The sequence below is a fragment of the Gambusia affinis genome, linkage group LG06 (assembly GCF_019740435.1).
Source record: "Gambusia affinis linkage group LG06, SWU_Gaff_1.0, whole genome shotgun sequence".
Taxonomy (NCBI): Eukaryota; Metazoa; Chordata; class Actinopteri; order Cyprinodontiformes; family Poeciliidae; genus Gambusia; species Gambusia affinis.
Window position 1 is genome coordinate 10,911,665 of NC_057873.1, and position 24,439 is coordinate 10,936,103.

The window sequence follows — 24,439 nt, forward strand, 5'->3', positions numbered from 1 at the left end:
GCAGTACCGGCGTTGTCCAGAGGCGTCGCTGTAGCTACTGCTGACCGCTGCCACACGTTAAAAAGCGGAAGCGCTGGACTCTTGAAATGTTGACATGCTGTTAAAAAAATGAGGACAACTGCAGACATGGGAACCCGGAAGGCGGACATTTGAACACAACAAACAAAGAAGGCGGTAGGAGCTGATTTGGTGGATCACATAAGCTGTACATTGACTGTAGTAGCATGGCTTCTACATCAGGAGGAAATAGTGGAAATGAAATGGAGTGGATGATAGCGAGGTCAGCAAAAATGAAAAGAACAATCAGAAAGAGACATGAAAGAGCAAGAAGTTGGTCGGATGAAAGTGAGCCAGGAGCGGAAGGCAGTAAAAGGACAAAAATAAACCAAAGAGTGAGTTCGCGAGAACAAGATAATAGTAATACAGAAGTAGAATACAAAGTTGTGGTGGAATTTCAGCAAGAAAGGGGTTATATTCATCCGATAAAGATAACCAAAGCAATAGAGGTAGAGATAGGAAAAATCAAAACGGCTAGAATCATGAACAACAGAAAAGTGATAATACAAGCTATCAGTGAGGCACAACAACAGAATATAATCAAAATGAAAACTCTGATGGGAGAAAGAATTAAATCATATATACCAGGTTATATGGCAAGGTTGAGAGGAGTAATTTCAGGAGTCCCACTTGAAATGACAATGGAGGAGGTGAAGAATGAAATCAAAGGAGGGAAAATAACAAATGCCATCAGGATTAAAAGTAGAAGAGAAGGGGAACTCAAAGATACTATGGCTGTGATATTACAGTTTGAAAACAACATGCCAGAAAACATTCAGCTAGGATTCATGAACTATAAAGTTAGAGAGTACATCCCGAAACCGCTCAGATGTTTTACCTGTCAAAGAATGGGACACATTGCAAAAGAATGTAAGGGAAAAATTAGATGTGCAAGATGTGGAGGTCCACATGAATTTGGAAAATGTGACAAAGACGCTAAAATTAAATGCTGTAACTGTGGAGGTGATCACAGTGCAGCCTATGGTGGATGTATAGTTCAAAGGGAAGCTAGAGAAGCCCAGAAAATTAAGATAACAGAAAGAGTTTCTTATGCAGAAGCATTAAAAAGAGTAAAGAAAGATAGTACAAGAGGAATAAGGCTGGGAGAAACAGACCAAAGTTACACTTCTCGAACACAAATCAAGGACAGAATGATCAGAGACAAATACTAATGCCAACAACAAATACGAATAATATATGTTCACATAAATGTAAAATAGAGGAAAATACAATGATGGTGAAAAAGAAAACTTTGTAGCATTTATATGTCATATTATTAATGTTACAGTCCAAATGAAGAAGAAAAGTGATAAAATAAAAGCAATAGTAACAGCAGCAGGGAGGTTCCTAGATATGAAAGAAATTCAAGCAGATCAGATTCATACCATTTTGAGTGCCACTGAAATAACAGAAAAGGTCAGGATTAGACATGCTTTTCTAATGGTTCTTCATATTCTTCAATGGAATGCCAGAAGTTTAATAGCTAATGGACAAGAATTTAAAAAGTATATTTATGATTTAGAAATAATACCAGATGTAATATGTATACAAGAAACATGGTTAAATTCAAACTTAGATTTTAAAATTCCTGGATATAACATAGAAAGACAGGATAGAAGTAATGGTAGTGGTGGAGGATGTGCCACCTTAATTAAGGAAGGAATAGCTTATAAGAAAGACTCATTAAATAAACAATTAGAATGTATTAATATAGAAATATTTAATTTAAAGAAACACGGAAATATTAAAATCATAAATTATTATAATCCATGTAAAAATCTTGATAGTGAAATGTTTAAGGAAATAGGGAAAATTCATAGAAGAGAAGTTTGGTGTGGAGATTTTAATGCTCACAACAGTCTATGGGGTAGCAAGAAGACAGATCATAATGGTAAAATAGTGGAAGAATTAATGGATGAAAGGTCATTAGTTTGTCTTAATAATGGAAAAGGTACAAGAGTAAATATACATAAAAATACAGTTTCATGTCTAGATATTACATTAATATCTAACTGCCTAGTTAGTGCATGTGAATGGGATGTTAAATGGGAGTCTACACTAGGGAGTGATCACTTTCCAGTGAGTACAATAATTAATGATAATATAAATAGACAAGAAGAGTTAACATTAATAAGATGGTGCTTTAATAAAGCTGATTGGTTTAAATTTAAAACAAAATGTGAAGAAACAAGTCATATAGTAACATTAAAAGGTAATATTGAAGAATGTACAAATCAAATAGTAGAACATATTTTAAATGCTGCAAATTATAGCATTCCAAAAATAAAAGTGAAAGGTCAGAAGAAAGTAGTTCCTTGGTGGAATAATGAATGTAGTAAAACAATTAAAGATCGTAATAAAGCTTTTAAAATATTACAGAAAAATTTAACAATCGAAAACCTTATTGATTATAAAAGGAAAAGAGCAAAGGCTCGGAAAACCATAAAGGATGCAAAAAAGAAAACATGGAGAGACTATTGTTCATCAATAGGTTCAGAAATAAATTTACAGAATGTTTGGTCAATGTTAAGAAAAATGATGGGGAAAAAGAACAATGTTAATATTCCATCCTTAGTCAGAGGACAGGAGGTTTTGGTTTTAAATAAAGATAAGGCAGAGTTATTAGGTGAGACATTTTGCAGTTCATAGTGGTGATCACTTGACAGATACTCATAGAAGGCAGATGATTCAAAAACTAGGAAATCATAAAATTCACTAGAAAATGTCAAAATCTATGTCAACATTAGATATGAATATAACCATGAAAGAAATAAAACAGTATTGAAAGGGACAGGATATTCAGCTCCAGGAGGATCAATTATGCTACGCTATGTTTGACAAATACCGGAAGTAACACTGAAATTAATATTAAAATTATTTAATAAAATATGGAAAGAAGGATCGATACCAAATAGTTGGAAAAGGGCAATCATTTTACCATTTAATAAGCCAGGTAAAGATCCTACCTGTCCAAATAATTATAGACCAATAGCTCTTACTTCTCATTTAAGTAAATGGATGGAGAAAATAATGGTTAATAGATTAGGATACTTCCTTGAGAAGAATAATCTAATTAATGGATACCAATGTGGTTTCAGAACAGGAAAATCAACAATGGATGCTCTAACTAGAGTCAGTAATGACATAGAGAAAGCTTTAAAAATGAAGGAAATAATGATTATAGTATTTTTTGACATAGAAAAAGCATATGACTCACTATGGAAAGAAGGATTACTTATAAAAATGAAACAGATGGGAATAGGTGGGAGAATGTATAATTGGATAGCAAATTTTCTGCTAGATAGAAAAATAAGAGTAAAAATTGGGAATGACTATTCAAATGAATTTAATGTTGAAAATGGAATACCTCAAGGTAGTGTAATTAGTCCAATTTTGTTTAATATTATGATCAATGATATTTTCTATGATACTGGTAAATGTATAAAATCTGCACTATATGCAGATGATGGGGCCATATGGATGAAAGGGAAAAATATTAAACATGTGGTAGAAAATATTAAAAAAGCAATTAGTAAAGTAGAAAAATGGTCTTATGAATGGGGTTTTAAATTATCAGCAAGCAAGTCTTGTTATATGGTTGTCACAAAGAAGAGAAATATTAATATAGAAACAATAACATTATATGGACAGACTTTAGAAAGAGTAACAGAATATAAATATCTAGGTTTATGGTTGGACAGTTCTTACTCATGGAAAACACATATAGATAAATTAGAAACCAAGTGTAAAAAAGTTATTAATCTATTAAAGGCTGTGGCTGGAAATAATTGGGGGGCAGATAGACAGTCATTATTAAGCATATACAGGGCTCTCATGAGAGCAATAATAGATTATGGCAGTATTATATATGGAGCAGCAGCTAAAACATCATTACAAAGAATAGAAAGATTACAGTGTAGAGCTTTACGTATATGTATAGGAGCAATAAAAACAACACCTATTAATGCTCTTTTAATTGAAACTGGGGAAACTCCTCTGGAAATGAGGAGAATTAAACTAGCTTTAGCATATTGGATGAAAATTAAAAGTAATATAGATGATAATGTGAATTCAATTATCTTACAAAATTGTTGGGAATATGTGAAGTTCCAAAGTAATGGATTTGGATGGATGGTTAGGAAATGGATTAAAATGTATGGATTGGAGGACAAGGAAATAGCTCAGTTTAATCCAACTAGCGTTATTCCTCCATGGTTAATACCAGAGGTTAATGTAGATTTGAAAATTAGCATAATGAAAATGATTGGAATTTAAATGAAATAGGGATAAAGACTGATATTTATTTAAGAACTACATATAATAATTACCTTAAAATTTATACAGATGGTTCTAAGAATTTAAAAGGATATGTGGGAATAGGAATATATATTCCAGAGTTTAAAAAATGTATTTATAAAAGAATATCAGATCAATTGTCGGTTTTTACAGCAGAAATGGTGGCAGTTATATTAAGCTTACAGTGGGTGGAGGAGATTCGACCAGACAGGGTGGTGGTGTGCACAGATTCCAAAGCAGTAGTAGAAAGTATCAAGGGAGAAGGAAATAATAGAAAAGATCTGGTATTAGAAATTCATCATATTTTATTTAGATTATATAGGGGTGGCATTGATGTTTGGTTTTGTTGGGTGCCAGCACATGAAGGAGTAAAAGGCAATGAAAAGGCAGATAAATTAGCTAAAAGGGCTTTAGAGGGAGAAATAGCAATGTTAATTCCTTTTGGGAAAGGGGAAGGGAAATCACTTATTAAAAGTAAAGAAATGGAGGAATGGCAAAAAATGTGGAATGAAGATAAGAAAGGAAGAAGATTATATGAAGTACAAAAGTCAGTTCAAATTCGAAGCATTAATGAAAGAAACAGAAGAGAAGAAATAATAATAAGTAGATTAAGAATAGGTCATACCTACTTAAATGACATACTTTATTTAATAGGGAGGAAAAATAATGATAAATGTGAGAGATGTGGAGAGAAAGAAAATGTAGAACACATACTGATGAACTGTAAGTCATATGAACACAAAAGGAAAGAATTAAAGAGAATAGTTAGAAGTATAGGGCATGAATGGAATCTTAAAGGTATATTAGGAAATGAAGGAAACATAACAGATATTCACAAATTAAGGAAAGCATTGTTTATTTATCTTAAGAATACAAAATTAAAAAATAGAATTTAATAGATGTGAAGTAATGCAGCTACACACTCATGTACAGTAGGTGGCGGTATGCACCTTAAAGTTGCTTGTGATCCGCCATAATAGAAAAGAAGAAGAAGAAGAAGAGGACAACTGCAGCACGCTGACACCAGGAAACTGGATTGAACTGAGACATAGAACCGCTGGTCTGGTTTCTAAAGCTGCTTTTACTGACTGGGCTGCTTTTCTCCTCACTCAGCCGCCATGGCGCTCATTATGAACAAAGGTAAATAGTTCCACTGTTTTCATACCCTATGAAGTCCGCTTATCGTCTGCTGTATGGAAAAATTACCTTTATACTTCATAAATAAAATATTATCTTCCAGGCGATTGTTTCTTTATGGTTAAACTAGTATAAGATGAAATCAGAATAAATGAGTAAACGATTAACCAAAAACAATGTAAATCTGTTGTATTTACTGACAGATAGAGGATTGTTGATTTTCTTGTATTATAGTTTTGTTTATCAGTTTAACTCGTATCAAGATTTATAATTTCAGCAACTTGTAAAATGTAGTAGTGGGCTACTTTATAGGGTTAGGAATCTCTTCCTTGTAGTTTGATGAACAAGGGTCCCCCAGAAAGCTATAAATGATCTTGGATATAAATGTGGCCGGTGCTTAATGAGCTAAATCATAAAGTATTGCTGTGACTTTCTGATTCTTTCAGATTCAGCCATTATTCAGGGGGCTTTCCTGCAGGCGGAGAAGCTGTGTATCCCCTCGTCTCTGTCCTCGCTTCCCAAAGCTGACTGGAGCCGTGTCGGGCGCCCGATCTTACAAGCACTCCAAGAAATCTGTGGACTAGATGAACCTGGCAATCGACCCAACCTTCAAACTTTAACTTGGAAGAAGAGGATTGTTTGTGTTGTGTGGTTGAAGCTGTTGAGCAGAGAAGCTAGGGAGGATGTTGAAAAGGCTTGGAGGGAGAATCCGTTCTTCTCCCTCCAGAACAGCCTCCCTGAGATGAACCACGCAGTCCTGATGGAGTTGGTGAAGTCGACTGCTGCTGCGCCTATTTTTGCCCGTTTCCTCCTCCTTCTTCCCCGAGATCGGATCGCCATGGAGCTGGGAAGGCTAACGGAGCATGTCAGGAGCGATCCCGCTGGGGAGGAAGATGTCAGATTTTTTCTGGAAGTTTGGTGGGAGTTATGGAAAGGCGGAGAGGTACTTAAATCAGAGACTGAAGAAACCATAGAGACGATGTTTGCCAACCAGTTTGCCCGTCTGTCCTCAGATTTTTCTCACGCTGCAAAGAGGTTGAAGCTGGACTCTGCAGAAATGACAGCATCGTCTCCAAACACTGACATCCTGCATGTTCTCTTTAATGCACTGAAAGACATGATGAATCTGGTAGCTTCTACAAATGTGTGTTTTCAGTCGCTATCCATTTCTCTTGATGCTCTGTACACGTCCTTCCTGATTACGCAGGAAGTCGTTCTTCCTGTAACAGAAAAGTTGGACGTTTTGTGTAAGATGACCAGCTGCAGAGGAGAGATTGAGACCCTCAGTGCTGAACGTATTCGAGACGCTCAGAAAGACTTGAGTGCCTCTCTGTCACCGTCTCCGTTTCAGCCCAGCACGATGAAGCTGTCTGAAGCCTTGAAGATCATCACATGTCTCGTACAGTTTTGGAAAGATAAAGGCCTTCTGGTGGTCAGCGACCCCTTGACTCCATGTTTCTCTACCGTCCGGCTACAACGGAGCATCCAGAGAGTCCTTGCGGCTCTGGATGAAGTTCCTGAAACTGCGGCAGAGACGAACACACTCAGAGATCTGCTCAAGTCCCTGGATCTTCCTGCTGCTGAGGACACTCCTGACATTCAGGCTCAGGTAACCGCAGTGATCATCGCTCACCGCATGCAGGATTACCACAGCTTTGCAGAGCTGTTTGCAGGCCAGGCATCCTGGGCTCGTTCTAAGCTCTGGGTTCAATGCCTGGAGGAAAACCAAGCTGCTTTCCGGCAGCATCCTACTCTTCTCAGCCTTTCTTCTACCCTCATGAGTCTCCTACATGCTGAGAACTCCGATGTTAGTCAGTGCAGGAAGCTGATGAAGATCGCCGCAGATATTTTTTCTGCACTTTCTTTAGAAGACAAGAACCAGACGCTTGCTGCCATGTTGGGATTATCCAGCAGGGGCTTCTTCAAGCAGCCTGTCCCCTATGCTGTAACAGAGGGCTTCCAACAGGAGCTCAACATGGCCTTCAACTGCATCATCCAAGGAGGGGGCGGAGCCTCAGCAGCAGTGTCGCAAGGCAACCTGACCACCGCAGTCTCCTTGGTGGCGAGAATGGCGTTTCAGAACCCAGATGCAGCGTTAAAGTCCTGCTGCCACTCAGCCATTTTCAACAAGGGAGCATTCTCCCTGATGGCTAAGATCCTGAAGCAGCTGTCTGGACTCAAAGCTCAGCTGGGAGGAAAAAATGATGGAGAACCTAAAGATGATAAAGTAAATGCTGTGAGTGGTAGGAGTCTGCTATGCAGGTGTTTGCAGGACACAATCGGGAGCAAATCCATATCAGCGAGTGAGAAGCAGCAACTCCTCAAGTTCCTGGGTCTTCTGATGACGCCAGACGTGATGACTGAGGAGAAGAAGCAAAGTTTCCTGTTGCCTCAGGAGGTCGTCAACACCTTTGTCTTGCCCAGTCTCTCAGCTGTGGGTGAGGATGCACTAGTTATCATTTTAACCCACTAAGAGTTGATGGTTTTCTTTAAAATTATCCTGGAAAACTTAAGTCTTGTGAAAGAATTCACATTTGTATTTATTCACTTTTTGTCCTGATGCAACCATAAACTTTAAAGGAAACCTATTATCCAAAATCATCTTTTTGCACATTTTTGTACTTCCTTTTGGGTCTGAACTACTTCTAAAATCAGTCAAACTGCTTAAGAAAACACCCAGCCGTTTTCTGGAAGTATGTTAATGTTTTTTTGTGACTGGGAAAGCAAGTCGTTGAACTTTGTGGTTGTAATCTGACAAAGTGTCGCACAATCTGCTATGAATCATTTAATTTCCCAGGCTTTATAAATATTTGACTTTTATATATAGTCATTTTCTTTAATTCTTATGTCTTCTAGTATTTATAGCTAGACTTTAAATGTATTTGGGTGGAGGATGTGTTGAAACATTTTATGGTAGATTGACTCTGTAATTTCTCCATGTATCTCCAGGTGACGATAAGATAGACACAGAATTCAGTCTGCAGCTTCTCCACACTGCTCTGTCAGTGGAAGCAGCTCCTTCCCCTCACTGGGTGTTGAACTGCTCTCCCTTCCCCCTCCTCTTTGTCTTAGCCCAACTCTACAACCAGGCTTACAGGTGTGTGCGTGTGTGTGTGTCGTCTCTAATGTTTTATATTTTCTACTTTTCCACCTTTTAACTTCATTATGAATCATCTGATAGATGTTGGGAGGAGCCAGCAGAGGGAGCCGTCCACCTACGCTCCATGGACACTAAGGAGCTGCTGGTGTCAGTGCTGACCACTCTGGGGCAGCTGGTGGGGGCAGAGATCGAGGCAGCCCCCAGCAGCTGGTCCAGGGCTCTGTTCTGGCTCTACAACAAGACCGAGGCGTTGGATTGGACCGTTCGGTTCCATCTGAGGCCAGTTTGGGGAGAGCACTTTAAAAATGAGGTGCCCTCCTCTCTGCTGGAAGTCTGTGACCTTCCTGAAGAGGTAGGAATATCATGTCCACAATGCAAAAACACTTATTAGTAAGTATTTTTGGCCTAGTTTCTAGCGCAAACTAAAACAAATGTAACTTTTCCACAAGACATAGAAGCTTGTTTTAAGTCAATAACATTTGATTTCTGGGTGTAGTGTCTCTGAACATTCAGAGCCACAGTTACAAAGTCAGCCTTCTATCACTTAAAGAATACTTCCAGGATTGAAGGATTAATGTTCTAGAGAATCTCATCCATGTGTTTATCTTTAGTCACAACGATTAATGCAACAGTGTCTTCACATGTCTGCCTAAGAAATCAATCGTCCAGCTGCAGCTGATCCAGAACCCACCTGTTTAGCTTAGCTTTTGATTAGTAATAAATAGAACATTGACCAATATAGTTGATGTGTTTTGATGACGGTATTTGACAAAATGTTATATTTATTGATTGTTTCTCAGTTGGTGACTGTGATGTTTTTAAGGTGTAAAGCACTTTGAGCTGTCATGTTGCTGAAATGTGTTATTCAAATAAACTAGACTTTATTAAGCATACATAAGAGACTGAGATGATCAAAGAGTTTGGATATTTGGACCAGGCTGTATCAATGTTCCTGTCCTTGTTCCCCTTGTAGGACTGGTCTGGCCTGGACCTCCCTGAGTACGGCCAGGGAACGGGTCTTTTAGCCTGGATGGAGTGCTGCTCCCTCTCTGACTCCCTGCGGTCCACCATGCTGTCCTGTCTTTCTCTGGACCGGCACCGGCCCGACCACGTCAGCATGTTCAGCAAAGGCCTGCTGGTGGCGCTGACGCAGACCCTCCCCTGGTGCTCCGTCTCCCAGTGGGAGCGGCTGCTGGGCGTCCTCAGGGAGCTGATCACGTCGGCTCGCCTCAGCGTCCCGTTCTCTCTGGAGTACGTGGACTTCCTGCCTCTCCTGGACCTGAGGCAGTTCTCATGCGAGCTGCGCCTGTCGGTTCTCCTGCTGCGAGTCCTGCAGCTGCTCTGCGGCTCCAGCTGCTCCGACTGGCTGTCCTCTCACGGCTGGGCCCACATTTCCAGGCTGTACGCCCATGCTGTGAGGGACATGATGAACCGTGTGAAAGCCAAGCTGCCTCTTCATTCTTCTTCTTTAGAGTGTCCTAAAGCTCCTGATTCCTCAGAATTAAATCAGTCTGTTAAAGCTGCAAAAAGAGATCATAATCCTGTGAAACATGCAGAAGATTCTCCTCGGGAATCAGAAGATGCTCACATGAAGGAGGAGGCGGCTGCAGCTCCAAGCCAAGAGGTCCTCTTCGTTCTCAGCCAGCTCTTCTGCCACGTTCAGCACATCCAGGTAGGAATTAAATGATTATATCCGGATTTTACCTCAGCACACCAACATAGCTTCTGCAAAGGTTCGGTGTGAAAAATCCGCTATTAATGATTATGTATTAATAATAAGTTTCAGACATGGCTGCAGGTATCTGCACCCTGATAAAGCCTGGAGATAAGTTGATCACAAAGCTGATTTTACTGCTCAATTCTATTTTTTTTTCTTTACTGATTTACATTGCTTTTCTCTTTTTTTCATACTGCTAATTAAATGTGACCGCAGTGACACTTCTGTGTGAACGGTTTATGTTCCCAAAGCAACCCACATGCACAGAAGAGGAACGCTGATGTCACACAGCTGTGCAATATTTACGAAAATATATATGATAATGGAAAAAGCAATTTATGGATCATTTTTAAAGTTTATTCAGCAATGGGGGTTGGCGGTATTGTTACAAGATCATAACAAGATGAAGATAATTAAAAGAACGCGCGTCTTTAATGTGTGCGCCCTGAAATATCTTATCCAAGTAGTTCCTCATGATTGTGTTATTGCGAGCACTGATATTGAGATTTGACATACATTTGTTTATTCCAGGTGATGATGCCAGGAGGCCAGTCTGAGCCTCTGTTCCTGTGCAGCCTGGAGATCCTCAGCCACTACGAGGCCGTCATGGCGGCTTTCCCAGAGAGCTGCAGCCACGCGGAGAGCGACAACACACGCCATTTCTTCTCCACCATCACAGACAACCTGAGCAACCAGCACATGAAGGCAGTGCTCCAGCAGAAGATCGCTCAGCTTGTGTCGTCTGCAGCTTGAGCATTTCCTACTTGAGACAATCTGCTGACGATTCTTGCTAAACAACGAGATGCGTTGAATATCAGAATCCACGCTTTACTCAGGTGTAAAAACTGAACTCTAGTAAATAAATGTTAATGTCTAGTACAAAGATATGATCTGTTCATTATTTTTTTAGGAGATATGAAAATAAGGTTACTATTGCAGGAAAATATTCTTGTTATATACAGCAAGGTTGGCTCTTTTAAACTGTAACATTAAATAACATCCACCAGTGTTAAGTAGACTGCTTTAGGCTAAAAGCATCTGAAGTTAGTCTAGATGTTTTTGATGAATTTCTGGACCTTAGAAAATATTTTCATAAATTTGATGGCAAAAACGTTGAAAAAAATGTTTGTAGACCTTTGTTAATTAATAAAAAACCCACAATGGCCTCTGAAATAACTTTGAAACAGACAAAAGTAATTAAGAAAAATTTACTGAAAATTACGAAATGAAAATGGGACATTGCTTTTTAATTATGGTTCATCTGAATCATTTAAAAAAGAAACTTTTCATAGGCAAAAATGGTGGTGTAGAAAAGATTGAAAATAATTTAAATATAGGGACATGCTAAACTAAGGTGTTAGCATTAGCATGACTTCAAGTTTGTAATCAGTCAACCTGAGAAAAATTACCACTGACCAGTTTATTGAACATATTTATTTGATCAAGATGATCAAATAAATCATCTTGTATATAATAAATATTTTACCATAGTGTAAATTGTTTTCCATTACCCTGATGCTGTTGAAAAATTGCAGTGGAATATTGGGGCCAGGCTAAGAAAAAATAAATAATATAGTCATGTTACCAGAATAAAGTCTAACTATTATGAGAACTTAGACATGAAGAGTCTTTCGACTGCAGTAAAATGAGAATTTCAAGCATCTTGTGAATTATATTTTGATACTGGTTTTACAGATAAAGAAATAATTCATTTACACGTTAAAGACTGATTAATAATCTGATGCTTATGTGTTTACTACAACTTTATTCAGGTAATGTTACAACTTTATTTTCAAAAAATAACTTTCTTATTATTTTGACTTTATTTTTATTTTTTCTTAAACAGGCCTTAATACTCTGTTGTAAAACAATTTCAGTCCGAATAAATCTTTAGTAAAACCAGGCACAGAAACCATGACTTCTGGTCTTAGTGTCTTAAATTAACAGACCAAGCAGCTCCTCAGTCTTCCTTCGTCACATCTTCGTCTACCTGTGGCCTCCTCTGCCTCAGGTAGAGTCGCTGTGCTTTCCTCAGCAGCAGGGTGAACCAGTAGATCTGTGGAGCCAGCAGCACCAGGTTCCCCACGTTACAGAGCAGAGGCAGGTGGAAGGCCACTTGGTGCAGAGGAATGCCGAACTGCCGGCCGTACATCCAGTACATGAAGGGGAAGAGGAGGATGCGACATGTGAAGAAGGTCAGTAGCACGATGAGGCCGTTGATTGTATGTAGCTTGGTGCCATCGAGGCGCAGCTGTGTGTAAACAAACATGAACAGAAACATGCAAGTGAAAAAACTGGAGCAATGTATCAAGATGGGATGCAAAGAATGGGAAAGAGATTATGTTTTTTTCTTCATTGATCACCTGAATGAGGATCTTCCCTATGGAGACGAAGGGAGTGCTGAGCTCTGTGATGAACATGCAGCCAATAAAGAAATCCCCCAAACCTCTCCTGAAAAACTAAAAACAGGCACAATTCAGTCAATAATCAACTTATTGTTTCTTTACTGTGATAAATATCTGCTCCGTTCTTCACTTTCTTCACTTTCACTTTTTAGGGTTTAATCTAGCCTATAAAGACTTTGTTGTAAAGGATATTTCACCTAAATGAACAACTATTTGGTGATCTAAAAATATTTCCAAACCATGAAGATCTGCGTCAAAACATTAGAAGAATCTCACTCATTTCTCTCACTGATTTTTAGATCTGTGACAAATTTTCCAAATGAATGAAAATCTGTGACGGCAGAGGTTCGACTGAATGAATACGACTGTTTCCTCACTGATCTCACCAGTGTGATTGGTGTGAAAATAAAAACCAGGACCATGTGATGGAGAACCAGCATCCAGTCCTTGCAAAGGAAAGCTCTGACCGTCTGCAGCGAGTGTCCACTGGGAGCTTCGGACCCAGCTCTGCTCCTCTCAGTGTGGTAGTGGCTCAGATACATGGTGTAGATGTCAAACACCATGTAAGGAACTCCAAACAGGACAAAACTGTTCACCAGCCAGTGACTGTGCATCGTGAGACATGAAGCATTTTAATTCGATTGTTTTTTCTATATTACAATAAAAACGTATCGGTAGCTTATAGAGAGTTCTTCACCTGTCAGTCATCACATCCCTGCAAGATGAAACAACTGTGACTCCAGCTGCAGTGGCCAGCGACCCATGGACAGCAGAAACCAGTCTGTAGAAACACATCAGAGCAGATGAAACTGGAAACTTTTTACTGTAAAACTGAATCCTAATGCTGTGTTAGCCTGGAAGCTAAAATATCCCTGATTCCTTTAGAAAAACGTAACTGGAACAACCTCTGCACGTTCAACTCAAGTTTGAAAAATGTATTATTCTTTATAAATTTTGACTTTGAAATCCTTTGAGTCCTGTTGAGTTTATGATGGTTTGATTACTGAATAATTTGGGGAATCAGAGAAAAGTTGAACAATTTTCCATTTATACTATAAGAGTTAGTCAAGGAAATTAACAGCACAGAGTAAGAACAAATTTGATGCATGATTTTTATTTATTTATTTATTTTTATATGAATTTGTTTTCCAAATTCATTTAGGCCAGTTTATTAGTTACACTTTGCTAGCACCAGGCTGGACACACATTAGTTTTGAAAACTGCCTTTTTTTGTCCCTCGTAGATTTTAGTAAATACTCTCATGGTTACATTCATGATGTAAATTTCTTGGTTTACCACATCAACTACATTTCAGGTTTGTGATGAGGTGTATTATTCTGCTGGAAGTGGCAATGAGAAGATGGGTACACTTGTATGGAACAACCATCAGATCCACACATCAGGATAAATACACGTTTTCATGTTATTCACACCTAATTTCCACCCTTACCATCTTAATATTGCAGCTGCTCCAGACTCATCAGGCTTCTTGTGCATTGTTGGAGACCCTTTTTACATTGAATCCTCAAATTCCAGTTCTTAGGAACAGAAGGGTCATCTGGCAAGGTCTTCAGCTGCTGTAGCCCGTCTGCTTCAAGGTTTAAAGTGCTGTGAGTTCAGTAGTTGTACTCAACACACCTTAAAGTGCTGAAAGTCTTCCCGTTCTCCTCTGAAAGTTGTGGGTAAAAATCCCAGTGGGTCAGCAGTTTCTGAAATACTAACACCAGCATGTCTGATGGCTGTTTTTTTAAAAGGTTATTTAAATCCATTTTCCTCTCCTTTTTTATTTATGGTTTGAACTTAAAGAAGTTCTCTTTAGTCTTCATGCCAGAGCTGTTGGGCTGCAGACATTAGCTGATTTACAAGGGTACCCAATAAAGTGGCCAGACTGTTTCAGTATAACCAGGCTCTTCATTTGAAACACAAGCTAAATGTTCCGACTTGAACAGCTCTTCTATCCCTGTAATATTAGTAATTCAGTCCCCATAACCTTAGCAGCAGCTCGCTAACATTAAATGCAGCTTGTTATTCGTGAGGAGGCTGACCTCTCACTGACTACGGTGACGTCGGCTTCGCTCCACTCCGTCCTGGTGTGTTTTAAGATCTTCCTGAAGCTGAAGAAAAGCCCTGGGAACACCGCAGCTCCACACACCAAGGCAGCCATCATGGTATCAGCAGCCTCGGCGTATCTTTGACCCTGGAAAACAAACTCAACCTGCTACATGTTACCACAACATCTCGGTGCTACAGCGCTAACAATCCGGAATTGTTCTTCTTGTTGTTATTATTATTATTCTGCTTTTCTTATTCTTTTGCTTCTTCTTCTAAATAATAATACCTTTTTACATTAAATAAATAAATATATAAATGATTGTATTTTTTATTTTTAAAAACTTGTTCTTCTTTTCTTGATAGTTATCGGCGGTTAGCAAACAACTAAATGGCGCTTTACCGCCACCAACTGGTGAGAACTTTTGCCTTGATACCTTGATAGGTACTGGTGGATCCTCATTGCTCCCCTCACTGGAGTCAATGGGGGTACCTAGTGAAATTAAAACAGACAAACATCTGTTAATACCTCAAATTACTTTGCAACACTAGTCCATCATCTGAATGGAAGATGATTGCTTTTCACCCTAATTTCCACCTTGTTTGATTCATGAACCTAACAGGGTGGAACAGGCTGGAACTTTTCTAACTAATCTAGCTGTAGCTCTTTATGTGATCAACATTTACCTAGCTAACCTTCAACAGAATAACAAATCTTTAATGACTAAATTGAATATGTTTTTTAAATTTTCCACAATTTATCTATGAGGGAGATGGTGACACTTGAAGCTTACCTTGTTTTCCATGGTTGAATTCACTTCAAAACCAATTGATGTATAAATAATAAATGGCTAATAAATGGCTTTTATGGAATTTTAGAACTTGAATTAGACCGTTTGCTGTGGCACTTATATTTAACTCACATTTCTTCTGATTCTCCTGGAGATGTTTCTATGCCTTCATTGGAGTCAACTGTTGGGACTTGATTGGGAAAGGTACTCACCGGTTTGTATAAAACCTCACAGCTCACAGTTTATGTCAGAGAATGAGAATCATGAGGTTGGATGAACTGCTCAAAGAGCACAGAGGCTGGATGACTGGTTGCAGAACAATGACCCTAAGCACACAGCTAAAATAACAAAAGAGTGGTTTCAGAACAACTCTGAGACCATTCTTGACTGGCAAAGCCAGAGTCCTGACCTAAACCCAACTGAGCATTTCTGGAGAGACTTGAAAATGGCTCCACCAACTTTTATCATCCAACAGAACTGGAGAAGATCTAAAAGGAAGAATGGCAGACCATCCCCAAATCCACGTGTGAAAAGCTTGTTGCATCATTCCCAAGAAGACTCATGGCTGAACTAGTTCAAAAGGGTGATTCTACTCAATAGAGAGCAAAGGGTCTGAATACTTATAGCCATGTAATATTTAATTTTTTATTTTTTAATACATTTTCAAAGATTTCTATATTTGTTTTGTCTCTGTCAAGATAGGGTGCAGAGTGTACATTCATGAGAAATATTTTTGGGGGGATTTTTAGCAAATGGCTGCAGTGAAGCAAAGAGTGAAAAAATGTAAAGGAGTATGAATACTTTTCATATCCACTGTAAATGTGGAATCAAGTTTAAACAGATACATGATAATGTACACAAGAGAAAAACCTTTCAGTTGTGATATTTGTGGATACTGATATATCCTGAAATCAAGTTCAAACACACACGAGAATCCACACAGACCACACAACTTATTGCTGTGATCTTTGTGGAAAAAGATTAATCTGTATATTAAATATAATCTCACATAAAAGAACCGCCCTAAAATAGAAACCTTTTTGCTGTGATGTTTGTGAACAATGATTCAGGGTGAAAGGTGATTTAAACACACATATGGACATCCACACAGGGGAGAAACCTTTCAGTTGTGATCGTTGTGTGTATAGATGCAGCCAGAAATAAAATTTAAACAGATACAAGAGAATCCATAAAGATAAACATTTTAGTTGTGTTATTTTAGGGATATGACTTGCAGACGAATCACATTTTAAATAGAAGAATGAAAACAAAAAGACAAAATATTCACCTGTGTGTGTTGAGCTCTAGAGGACACTAATGAGAGTGGAAACTGGTTTAGAACATAAACATAAGCATGCAAAGAGTATGAATACCTTTTTAGGTATTCAATAGTATTTATGAAAAAGAAGTTTTTCTCATAAGACATGTCTTTAATATATCTTACGAGAAAAACTTCTCGTAAGATATATTAAAGACATTATATAGTATATAATATGTAGACATTTGCAATACTTGTATGTGTGAGAAAACCTAATAATATGCTAATTCCAGCAGTTTGACAAAGAAAGTTATTGGTTGATAACCTTAAAAAGTTGAAAAAGGTGAAAGCGAAATTTGACTGAGAAAAGTTTCTACAAATCAACTCGAGAAATGAATGAATGAATCAGTGTTTGTTTTAATATCTCACTGTCACAGTCCTAATTAAAAGCATATAGTTTCGCTCTGCAAATTTAATAAAATTCCCATTTTTACCTGCACTCCTCACCAGTAGGTGGCGGCAATACGCACCGGAAATTTTTTTTTTCTTATTTTTTGGCCTAACCGCAAAAACCGCAAGAGGAAGAAGAAACTGCATCATAGGATTTCCTGTTTCTCCATCTTGGGTCATGTGGTGACAACTCTTCCTGGTTTTCATAATTAAATTATATTTCTGGTAAGAAAACGGTAAATATTCTCATAGTTTGTTGAAATATGTTTGTACCTTTGCAGTGAAGTGTTGAGCAGACAGTATTTTAACAGGATGGTGTATTTCAGAAACGGATGGTGAAGAAGAGTTGAGCGTGCAGCGCAGAGTGGCCATTTCCTTTTGAGGATCAGTTGTGGGATCCTCTGTGAACTCCAACGCTATGGTGAGCTCAAATATTGCTGTGGAATTAAAACATTGATTAAATTATGCATGCAGTTCTTCCACACGCTTTAAATGACTGCTTTTGTGTAATTTATCTCTTTGTATATTGCTTGTACAGTAAAAGGCCACTGCCATGTTTCTGTTGTTTTATCTCTTGTATTTCTTTTTGTCCAATGGACATTAAGAACCCCACCTATTGTCTTGTGAGGAAAATGTTCACTGGGATAAACTAAAAAGCATTATTGCTGAGTTACAGAATGAGATTATATTTTACAATGATCTTCAGCTTTTTAACATTGTTTATTTTGTGGTTCCTGCTTCTTCCAGCTCAGCCCACAAGTTGATCTTGCCACCAGTTCATTCATCACTCTGGTTGTGAGGAGGTGTGGTGTCCATTAGAAGAAATGGAGCATCAAGGCAAAACACTGAGGGCTGATATGAACCCCAAAGTCCTGCTGCATAGATTAGGTTTGTATGTTTTTTCATCAGTAATGGTTTAGGATCAGCTTTCTGAGTGAGACTCTCTTCCTGATCAGCTCTGAAACTGGATACAGTGGCACTTTGGTCTGGGAAGTGTGCATGCAATCAAAACAACATCGCTCTTGGAGCAATGTTAGGGTGTCACCTAAGAGCGAACAACATCACAGTTCAATCTAAAGTCAAACATGTATGTATGTTGGTTTTTAATTCAAGTAATATTCATGTGAGTATAAAGCTGCGGTGGTTTAAAATGTACATAATTTGCTTCAATGGTTCCTGCAGATGCTCAGCAGGTGCTGCTGCTTAAAGAAGATGCTCCTGAAGAACATGGTCTTGGTTTTGACCTACAATGTCCAGAGTCTCTCCCACCAGACATGAATGAGGATGATGAAGTGTTTCTCCTGTCGTCTCACCTTCATCAGCACCACATACAAGACAGAGAGTTACCAGGAGATCACTGTGAAACAGTAGAATCCATCAAGAATCAAGATCATGGCGATTATTCCAACTCATCAGAGACTGAACTCATTGAGGAGGATGAAGCTGATGTAAATAATGTTTTCCGTCAACAATTGTCAAATTACAGGCCAAAAAGTAAATGCAGGGATAATGACAGCAAGGTGAGCCATTCTCCCATCTCTGAGGATAAAATGAAATTCTTTACTTCAAAGAAAACTCTAGACTCAATGAGGAAAGTTCAGGTTGAAATGAAGATTAGCTGTGATGACAATGGTAAAATATGCAATAGAAATCCAACATCAAAAACACATGCGAGAACCCTAGGAGGACATAAATATCTCTGCAAATTGTGTGGACAGACATTTAACAACAGAAGAAACTTAGACGCACACATGAGAGTCTACACAGGAAAGAAGCCTTTCAGTTGTGATATTTGTGGATACAAGAGTAGTGTAAAATCCAATTTAAATGTACACATGAGAACCCACACAGGAGAGAAACCTTTCAGTTGTGATCTCTGTGGATACAAGAGTAGCATAAAAGGAAGTTTAAATGTACACATGAGAATCCACACAGGAGAGAAACCTTTTAGTTGTGATATTTGTGGATACAGATGCAGAGATAAATCAAGTTTAAACAAACACATGAGAGTTTACACAAGGGATAAACCTTTCAGTTGTGATGTTTGTTTTAAAAAATTTAGTCATAAAGGTCTCTTGAACCAGCACATGAAAATCCACACACTAGAGAAACCCTTCAGTTGTGAAATTTGTGGATTCAGATGTAACGTAAAATCAAATTTAAATGTTCACATGAGAATCCACACGGGAGAAAAACCTTTCAGTTGTCAACTTTGTGGATACAAATGTAGCGTAAAAGCAAGTTTAAAAAAACACACGAGAATCCACACAGGGTATAAACCTTTTAGTTGTGATGTTTGTTTACGAAGCTTTAGTCAGAAGGGCCACTTGAAACGGCACATAAAAATCCACACTGGAGAAAAGCCTGTCATTTGATATCTTTGGGGATTCTTGTTTAGATGGAAATTACATTTAAACACACCCCTGAGAATCCACACAGAAAAATCTCTTCTCCTGTAATGCTTGAGGAAAGGGGATCTACTAAAAAATAATTTGAAATATAGGAGGAAGATGGAAAGTGTTCATCTGCAATTCCTTTGGCAACTACTGAGGACTCTGAGTGGAATTAAAGGTGCTACTGCAGAGGTTTCTGTTGGATATTTTTGTGTTAATGAAATACAGTTTTATTTGTACATTTATCTTTAACTTGGGGCAGGGGTGTCCAAAGTTGGTCCTCAAGAGCCGGTATCCTACATGTTTTAATTCACTGCCTGGTGGTAGTTACTCCCTCCTCAGCAAGTCAATATTCAGCAGAGCCATCATTTGGTTCAAATGTGTTGAATCAAGGAAAGAACTAAAATATGCAGGAATACTGGGCCCTTGAGGACTGTTTAATTTTGGGTTTATTTTTTACTTTCAAGTATTTTATAGAATAGAATATAGCAAGGGTATTGAACTCAATTCCTCAAGGGCAAGTATTGTGCAACTTTTAAATGGGTTTCTATGTCAAAGCCAAATAATAAGTTCGCTTTCAGGACTCAGGAGAACTTGACTGCACTGAGGAGGTATTAGATCTGTGTTAGAAATTTGTTCTCAGGGCCTGCATTTTCAAATTCTCTGAGTCCTACTCTTACCAAGGAGTCTTGGCTTAAGTGGTTCAGTCGACTGCTAAGAGAGAGAAACTCTGAGTGAGGAGTCAACAGTGTATTTGAGCCCTTTGCTAGTGTAGTGTTTTCTAGGTATTATTGGTGGTTCTTCTACTTCTTGTTTAGTGGTGTAAACATTCCTTTCCACCCCCACTGATGAGGAGTGTGAACCAAAATAAACTTACATTTAGTGGGGTCTGGTAGCTTTTACGTCTTTAGTCTTTCTGAAATTAAGATTCAAAACCCCAAAGCAAATGCACCTCATGAAATCTATGGAAATTGATTAATGCAGTCCAGACTGGATTAAGAAAAATGTCTTAGTGAAATTGTGCAAAATTTAATGTATTACTACACAGCATCAATGTGCAGTGTTGTCAGTCTTTTGCTATTTTCTCTGCTTAACACATTTATCACCATTTGTAGCATTAGGTACTCTCTTAAGCCGCTCATTAGAGGCCCTTTGGGAAGAAATTCTTAGAATTTTTCTAAAATGTTGTAATTGTGAGCTTCTTCTACTTTTAGGATTTGAGAATGCAGGTCATAGTCATGTAGACTCTTTTTATAAAATAAGTCTTCATGTCCTAAACTTTTATTGTTCACTAAAGTAAAATGACTATGCTATTTTTTGCTTTTACATCTTCATTATGTGTCAAAAATAATAATAAAAAAAACATGTCAAATTTTTAAGTGTTATCTTTGTGGGAAAAAGTCTTGAGAATACAGGTCATAGTCATGTTCATTCAATAGTACTTTGTCATCAAAATAAAATATCGTCACCTTCCTTAAAAAAAGAAGAAGCTTTTTTAGGATGTTTTTTTTCTTTGCCTGAATCATCTTTTGGTGAAAAATTACTTTGGCCATTATTGTAGGAGCTGACTACATGCAGCTAGCATAAAACGTTAAAGCAACGCCCCTTGAAAGTTCCCATCAATGTTTGGTAAAGTTTGTCGCTGGCATTCGCTGGATGTCAAAATAAAACACTTAAATGTTCAGCAGATGTGCTAAATGTGAAAATGTTAAAATAACTTGTATTAGTAACTTTAAAGACTATCAAGGCAAAAATTAGAAGTGAAACATTGATCAACATATTTGATAATTGCCTAAATGATGATGAAGAGGAGGATAAAGTTGATGTAAATAATGTTTTCTTTCAACTTGAAAACTTACCAGATTGCAGACTAAAAAGTAAATACAGGGGAAATGACAGGAAGGTGAGCCATTCAACTAAAGGTTCTCCAAACTCAGGATAAAATGCAACTCTTTACTTCAAAGGAAATCCTAGACGCAATGAGGAAAGTTCAACTGAAAATTAAGTTGAGTTGTGATGACGATGGTGAAATATGTTAAAAAGAAAAAACGTCAAAAAGACATGCAAAAACCCTAGCAGGACATAAACATCACTGGACACAAACAGAACAAACTTTGACATACACATGAGAATCCACACAGCAGAGAAACCTTTCAGTTGTCATCTTTGTGTGTACAGATCTAGCTTAAATTCAGCTTTAAAGATACACAAAAGAACGCATTTAGTTTAGAGAAGTTTGCAGCCGGGCATCAAAATGAAACGCTTTTTAACGTTCAGCGGATGTAAATTTTTACCTCCACCAAATATTAAAATGACCTGAATTAATGACTTTAAGATTGTCAAGGCAAATGTGATAAAAAATTAGTCGTAATTGAAACACTAATCAACATATTCAATTCTTGTTTGCAAAATGTCTTTAATGACATTTAACAAAATGTAATGTTTAATTGATAACTGTGATGTAAACCACTCTGAAGTGGCTTGTTGCTGCCAAAGGATGCATATATGGTCCGAAGTCTACACAAAGTTCACCACAAGGTGGCGCATAAGCGCCTCCTATCTGAGGACGTTGTTTTGGAAGGGCATTTCCTGAGGACATGTCTACATTTTTCAAAAATTACTGTATATTCAAACAAGAAACAAAAATGCTGTAATTAATATTATTCATTATTCCAAATACAAGGAACAGCAAAACCTTAAATTGGAAATCCACGCACAGTCTGCCAGCCACTAATATCAACAATGAAATAAACACACTACACTGATGCAAATGTTCAATCTTGTGAGAACAAGATTGAACAGGGTAACTCATGTGAGCATGTCTGGTGCACAGAAGACATTTTCAATGATTCTATGGAAAATAGAGCAAAGAAAATAACTCTAACATCTTTTTAGAAGCAGTAAGCTGGTGAACGGTCTGCAGATGCAGGTGCTGTGGCCCTAGTGGAGGCCATTGTTCTCTCACAGTCAATGGCGGTTGAGAAGCACCCATGGATGGCCGGATATCCCCCAGGGGTCTGTTTCAGCACCATATGCTGCCCTGCTGCTAAACCCTTCCCCACCACCACACCAACTGTTGCACTGCGCTGACCTTCAACCTCACTTCAGATGCTCACTCACAAACTCACAGCTAATGGCCTGGATTCAGAAGTTCTCCCCACTTCTCTGATTTTCATCCATCACTTGCAGTGAGCAGATTGTAGCGTTGTGCTGGGGTCTGATGGAGCAAAGTTTCCCACAGTCATTAGTCCAGGGCTACTTGTGCAATTTTTAGATTATTTTTATGGACAGTAATCAATTAGAACATTTTGGCTTTTTGGTTTTATAAATTTCTTAATTATATGAAGTTGTGTTACACTTTTGGTGTACTTAAGAGATTATCTGTCCCATTCTAGCTAAAACAGACATTTGTCAACATTCTTGCACTTTTGAGATTTTGTTGGACGACTTTCATATTCAGGCATAACACCAGGTTTTGAAAACTATTTTTTGGAAGTTTTTGGAAACGTTTTATCAACTGAATTAGGACCTTTTTGCACCACTGAATCCAAAAACGACATCCATTTTTTATTCTAATTTTATTTAGAGAAATCCAATCTTCTGACTATATTGATTACATTTTGTGAGATTTTCAGTTCATTTTCATTAATATTTCTCATCCAAAAAATGCTTTATGGAAAAAACATTGTTTTTTAACAGTTAGAGTCTGTTGCAAACTTGGATTTCTGTAAATTGATTAATAAACACTGGCCCAAGGTGCAAACTCTGCATGGAGTTTGCATTTTCTCCCTGATGGTTGATGGTTCTCCCTGTGCATGCATGGGTTCTCTCCGGGTACTCCGGCTTCCTCCCACAGTCCAAAAACATGACTATTAGATCAATTAGTCTCTCTAAATTCTCCCAAGGTGTGAGTGTGTATGTGCCTGGTTGTTTGTCCTGTCTGTCTCTGTGTTGCCCTGCGACAGACTGGCAACCTGTCCAGGGTGAACCTCGCCTCTCGCCCGGTACGTTAGCTGGAGATAGACACCAGCAACCCTCCTGACCCCACTAGGGACAAGGGTGTTAGAAAATGGATGGATGGAAGGGTAAGTACATGTGAATTGAACATTACGCCTTCATTGTGTAAAATTCTCCATGCCTAAACGTCCTGATGGAATCTTTCCTCCTTCTCATCACTCATTGATCCCGGATTATCAGGAAACTGATCCATTTGTGAGAACAAGTCATGCATTCTGATGCATCCAGAGTTCTGAAGGTTGATCTGATTGAGCAAAACCAATGTGATTTTTGGATTCAGCACATCATAATGACCCTAAAACAATTGAAAAACCCCAGACAACTTTTTGGTTAGTAAAAAGTTAAGCGTAGTAGGCTGAGCAAATCAAAGAAATTAAACACTTTGTCTATTTATAATGGGTCTGCAGGTGAACTGGATCAGCCATTTGGACAAAGGTGAGACAGGAAGTTCACTAAACTATAGCTCCATGTATACTTTAAATTCAGGAGGAGCAGGGTACGTGGGGTGGCCAACATTTTTCAAGAGGGGCCATGGCCCTCTTAAGCCCCTTTGGGAACGCTACTGTTTGACCAAAAAGCATATTTTGGACTGGCCTATTGACCAAAATGACTGGCTGGCCTATTGGCCAAAATGACTGGCATTGAAACTTGCCTCTGCCTCTCTAGTCTTTCTTGATATATGCTTTTATATTTTTGCAAGCCTATTATTTTGATAAAAGTCAAAAGGAAGGTGTGTGTATATAGGCATGAGAAAGAAAGGAAGAGAACT

The 24,439-nt window shown here is 38.2% G+C and overlaps 3 protein-coding genes across 5 annotated transcripts; 2 read left to right on the top strand and 1 right to left on the bottom strand.

Annotated features, from left to right (window-relative positions):
* Positions 1-24: 24 nt before the first annotated feature.
* Positions 25-11,192, top strand: gemin4 (gem (nuclear organelle) associated protein 4). The gene is made up of 7 exons (XM_044118787.1): positions 25-113; positions 5,356-5,493; positions 5,937-7,928; positions 8,440-8,587; positions 8,672-8,942; positions 9,564-10,262; positions 10,839-11,192. The coding sequence occupies exons 2-7, from the start codon at positions 5,472-5,474 to the stop codon at positions 11,058-11,060; spliced, it is 3,354 nt and encodes a 1,117-aa protein (XP_043974722.1). The 5' UTR covers positions 25-113; positions 5,356-5,471; the 3' UTR covers positions 11,061-11,192.
* An 865-nt stretch (positions 11,193-12,057) lies between these two features.
* On the bottom strand, positions 12,058-15,053 carry LOC122832231 (TLC domain-containing protein 3A-like). The gene is made up of 5 exons (XM_044118788.1): positions 14,758-15,053; positions 13,410-13,493; positions 13,099-13,318; positions 12,671-12,766; positions 12,058-12,558 (listed from the first exon to the last, which is right to left on the bottom strand). Exons 1-5 carry the CDS (start codon positions 14,877-14,879, stop codon positions 12,268-12,270), a joined length of 813 nt encoding a protein of 270 aa, XP_043974723.1. The 5' UTR covers positions 14,880-15,053; the 3' UTR covers positions 12,058-12,267.
* Positions 15,054-17,394: 2,341 nt separating this feature from the next.
* On the top strand, positions 17,395-20,115 carry LOC122832232 (gastrula zinc finger protein XlCGF8.2DB-like). 3 transcript variants are annotated; one of them, XM_044118792.1, is made up of 5 exons: positions 17,395-17,485; positions 17,587-17,681; positions 18,008-18,148; positions 18,217-18,347; positions 18,443-20,115. In XM_044118792.1, exon 5 carries the CDS (start codon positions 18,535-18,537, stop codon positions 19,633-19,635), a length of 1,101 nt encoding a protein of 366 aa, XP_043974727.1. In that variant the 5' UTR covers positions 17,395-17,485; positions 17,587-17,681; positions 18,008-18,148; positions 18,217-18,347; positions 18,443-18,534; the 3' UTR covers positions 19,636-20,115. The 3 variants fall into 3 exon arrangements, with proteins under 3 accessions (XP_043974727.1, XP_043974724.1, XP_043974725.1); XM_044118789.1 differs by lacking the exon at positions 18,217-18,347; XM_044118790.1 differs by lacking the exon at positions 18,217-18,347 and having other exon boundaries at positions 17,413-17,496.
* Positions 20,116-24,439: the final 4,324 nt, after the last annotated feature.

Coding starts and splice junctions, on each gene's coding strand:
- gemin4 (XM_044118787.1), top strand. CDS start 5,472: ATGGCGCTCATTATGAACAAAG. Junction 5,494..5,936: donor GGCGCTCATTATGAACAAAG/GTAAATAGTTCC, acceptor TGATTCTTTCAG/ATTCAGCCATTATTCAGGGG. Junction 7,929..8,439: donor GCCCAGTCTCTCAGCTGTGG/GTGAGGATGCAC, acceptor ATGTATCTCCAG/GTGACGATAAGATAGACACA.
- LOC122832231 (XM_044118788.1), bottom strand. CDS start 14,879: ATGATGGCTGCCTTGGTGTGTGGAGCTGCGGTGTTCCCAGGGCTTTTC. Junction 13,319..13,409: donor AGGGATGTGATGACTGACAG/GTGAAGAACTCT, acceptor CACGATGCACAG/TCACTGGCTGGTGAACAGTT. Junction 12,767..13,098: donor TTTTCACACCAATCACACTG/GTGAGATCAGTG, acceptor GCCTGTTTTTAG/TTTTTCAGGAGAGGTTTGGG.
- LOC122832232 (XM_044118789.1), top strand. CDS start 18,085: ATGGAGCATCAAGGCAAAACACTGAGGGCTGATATGAACCCCAAAGTC. Junction 18,149..18,442: donor AGTCCTGCTGCATAGATTAG/GTTTGTATGTTT, acceptor TGGTTCCTGCAG/ATGCTCAGCAGGTGCTGCTG.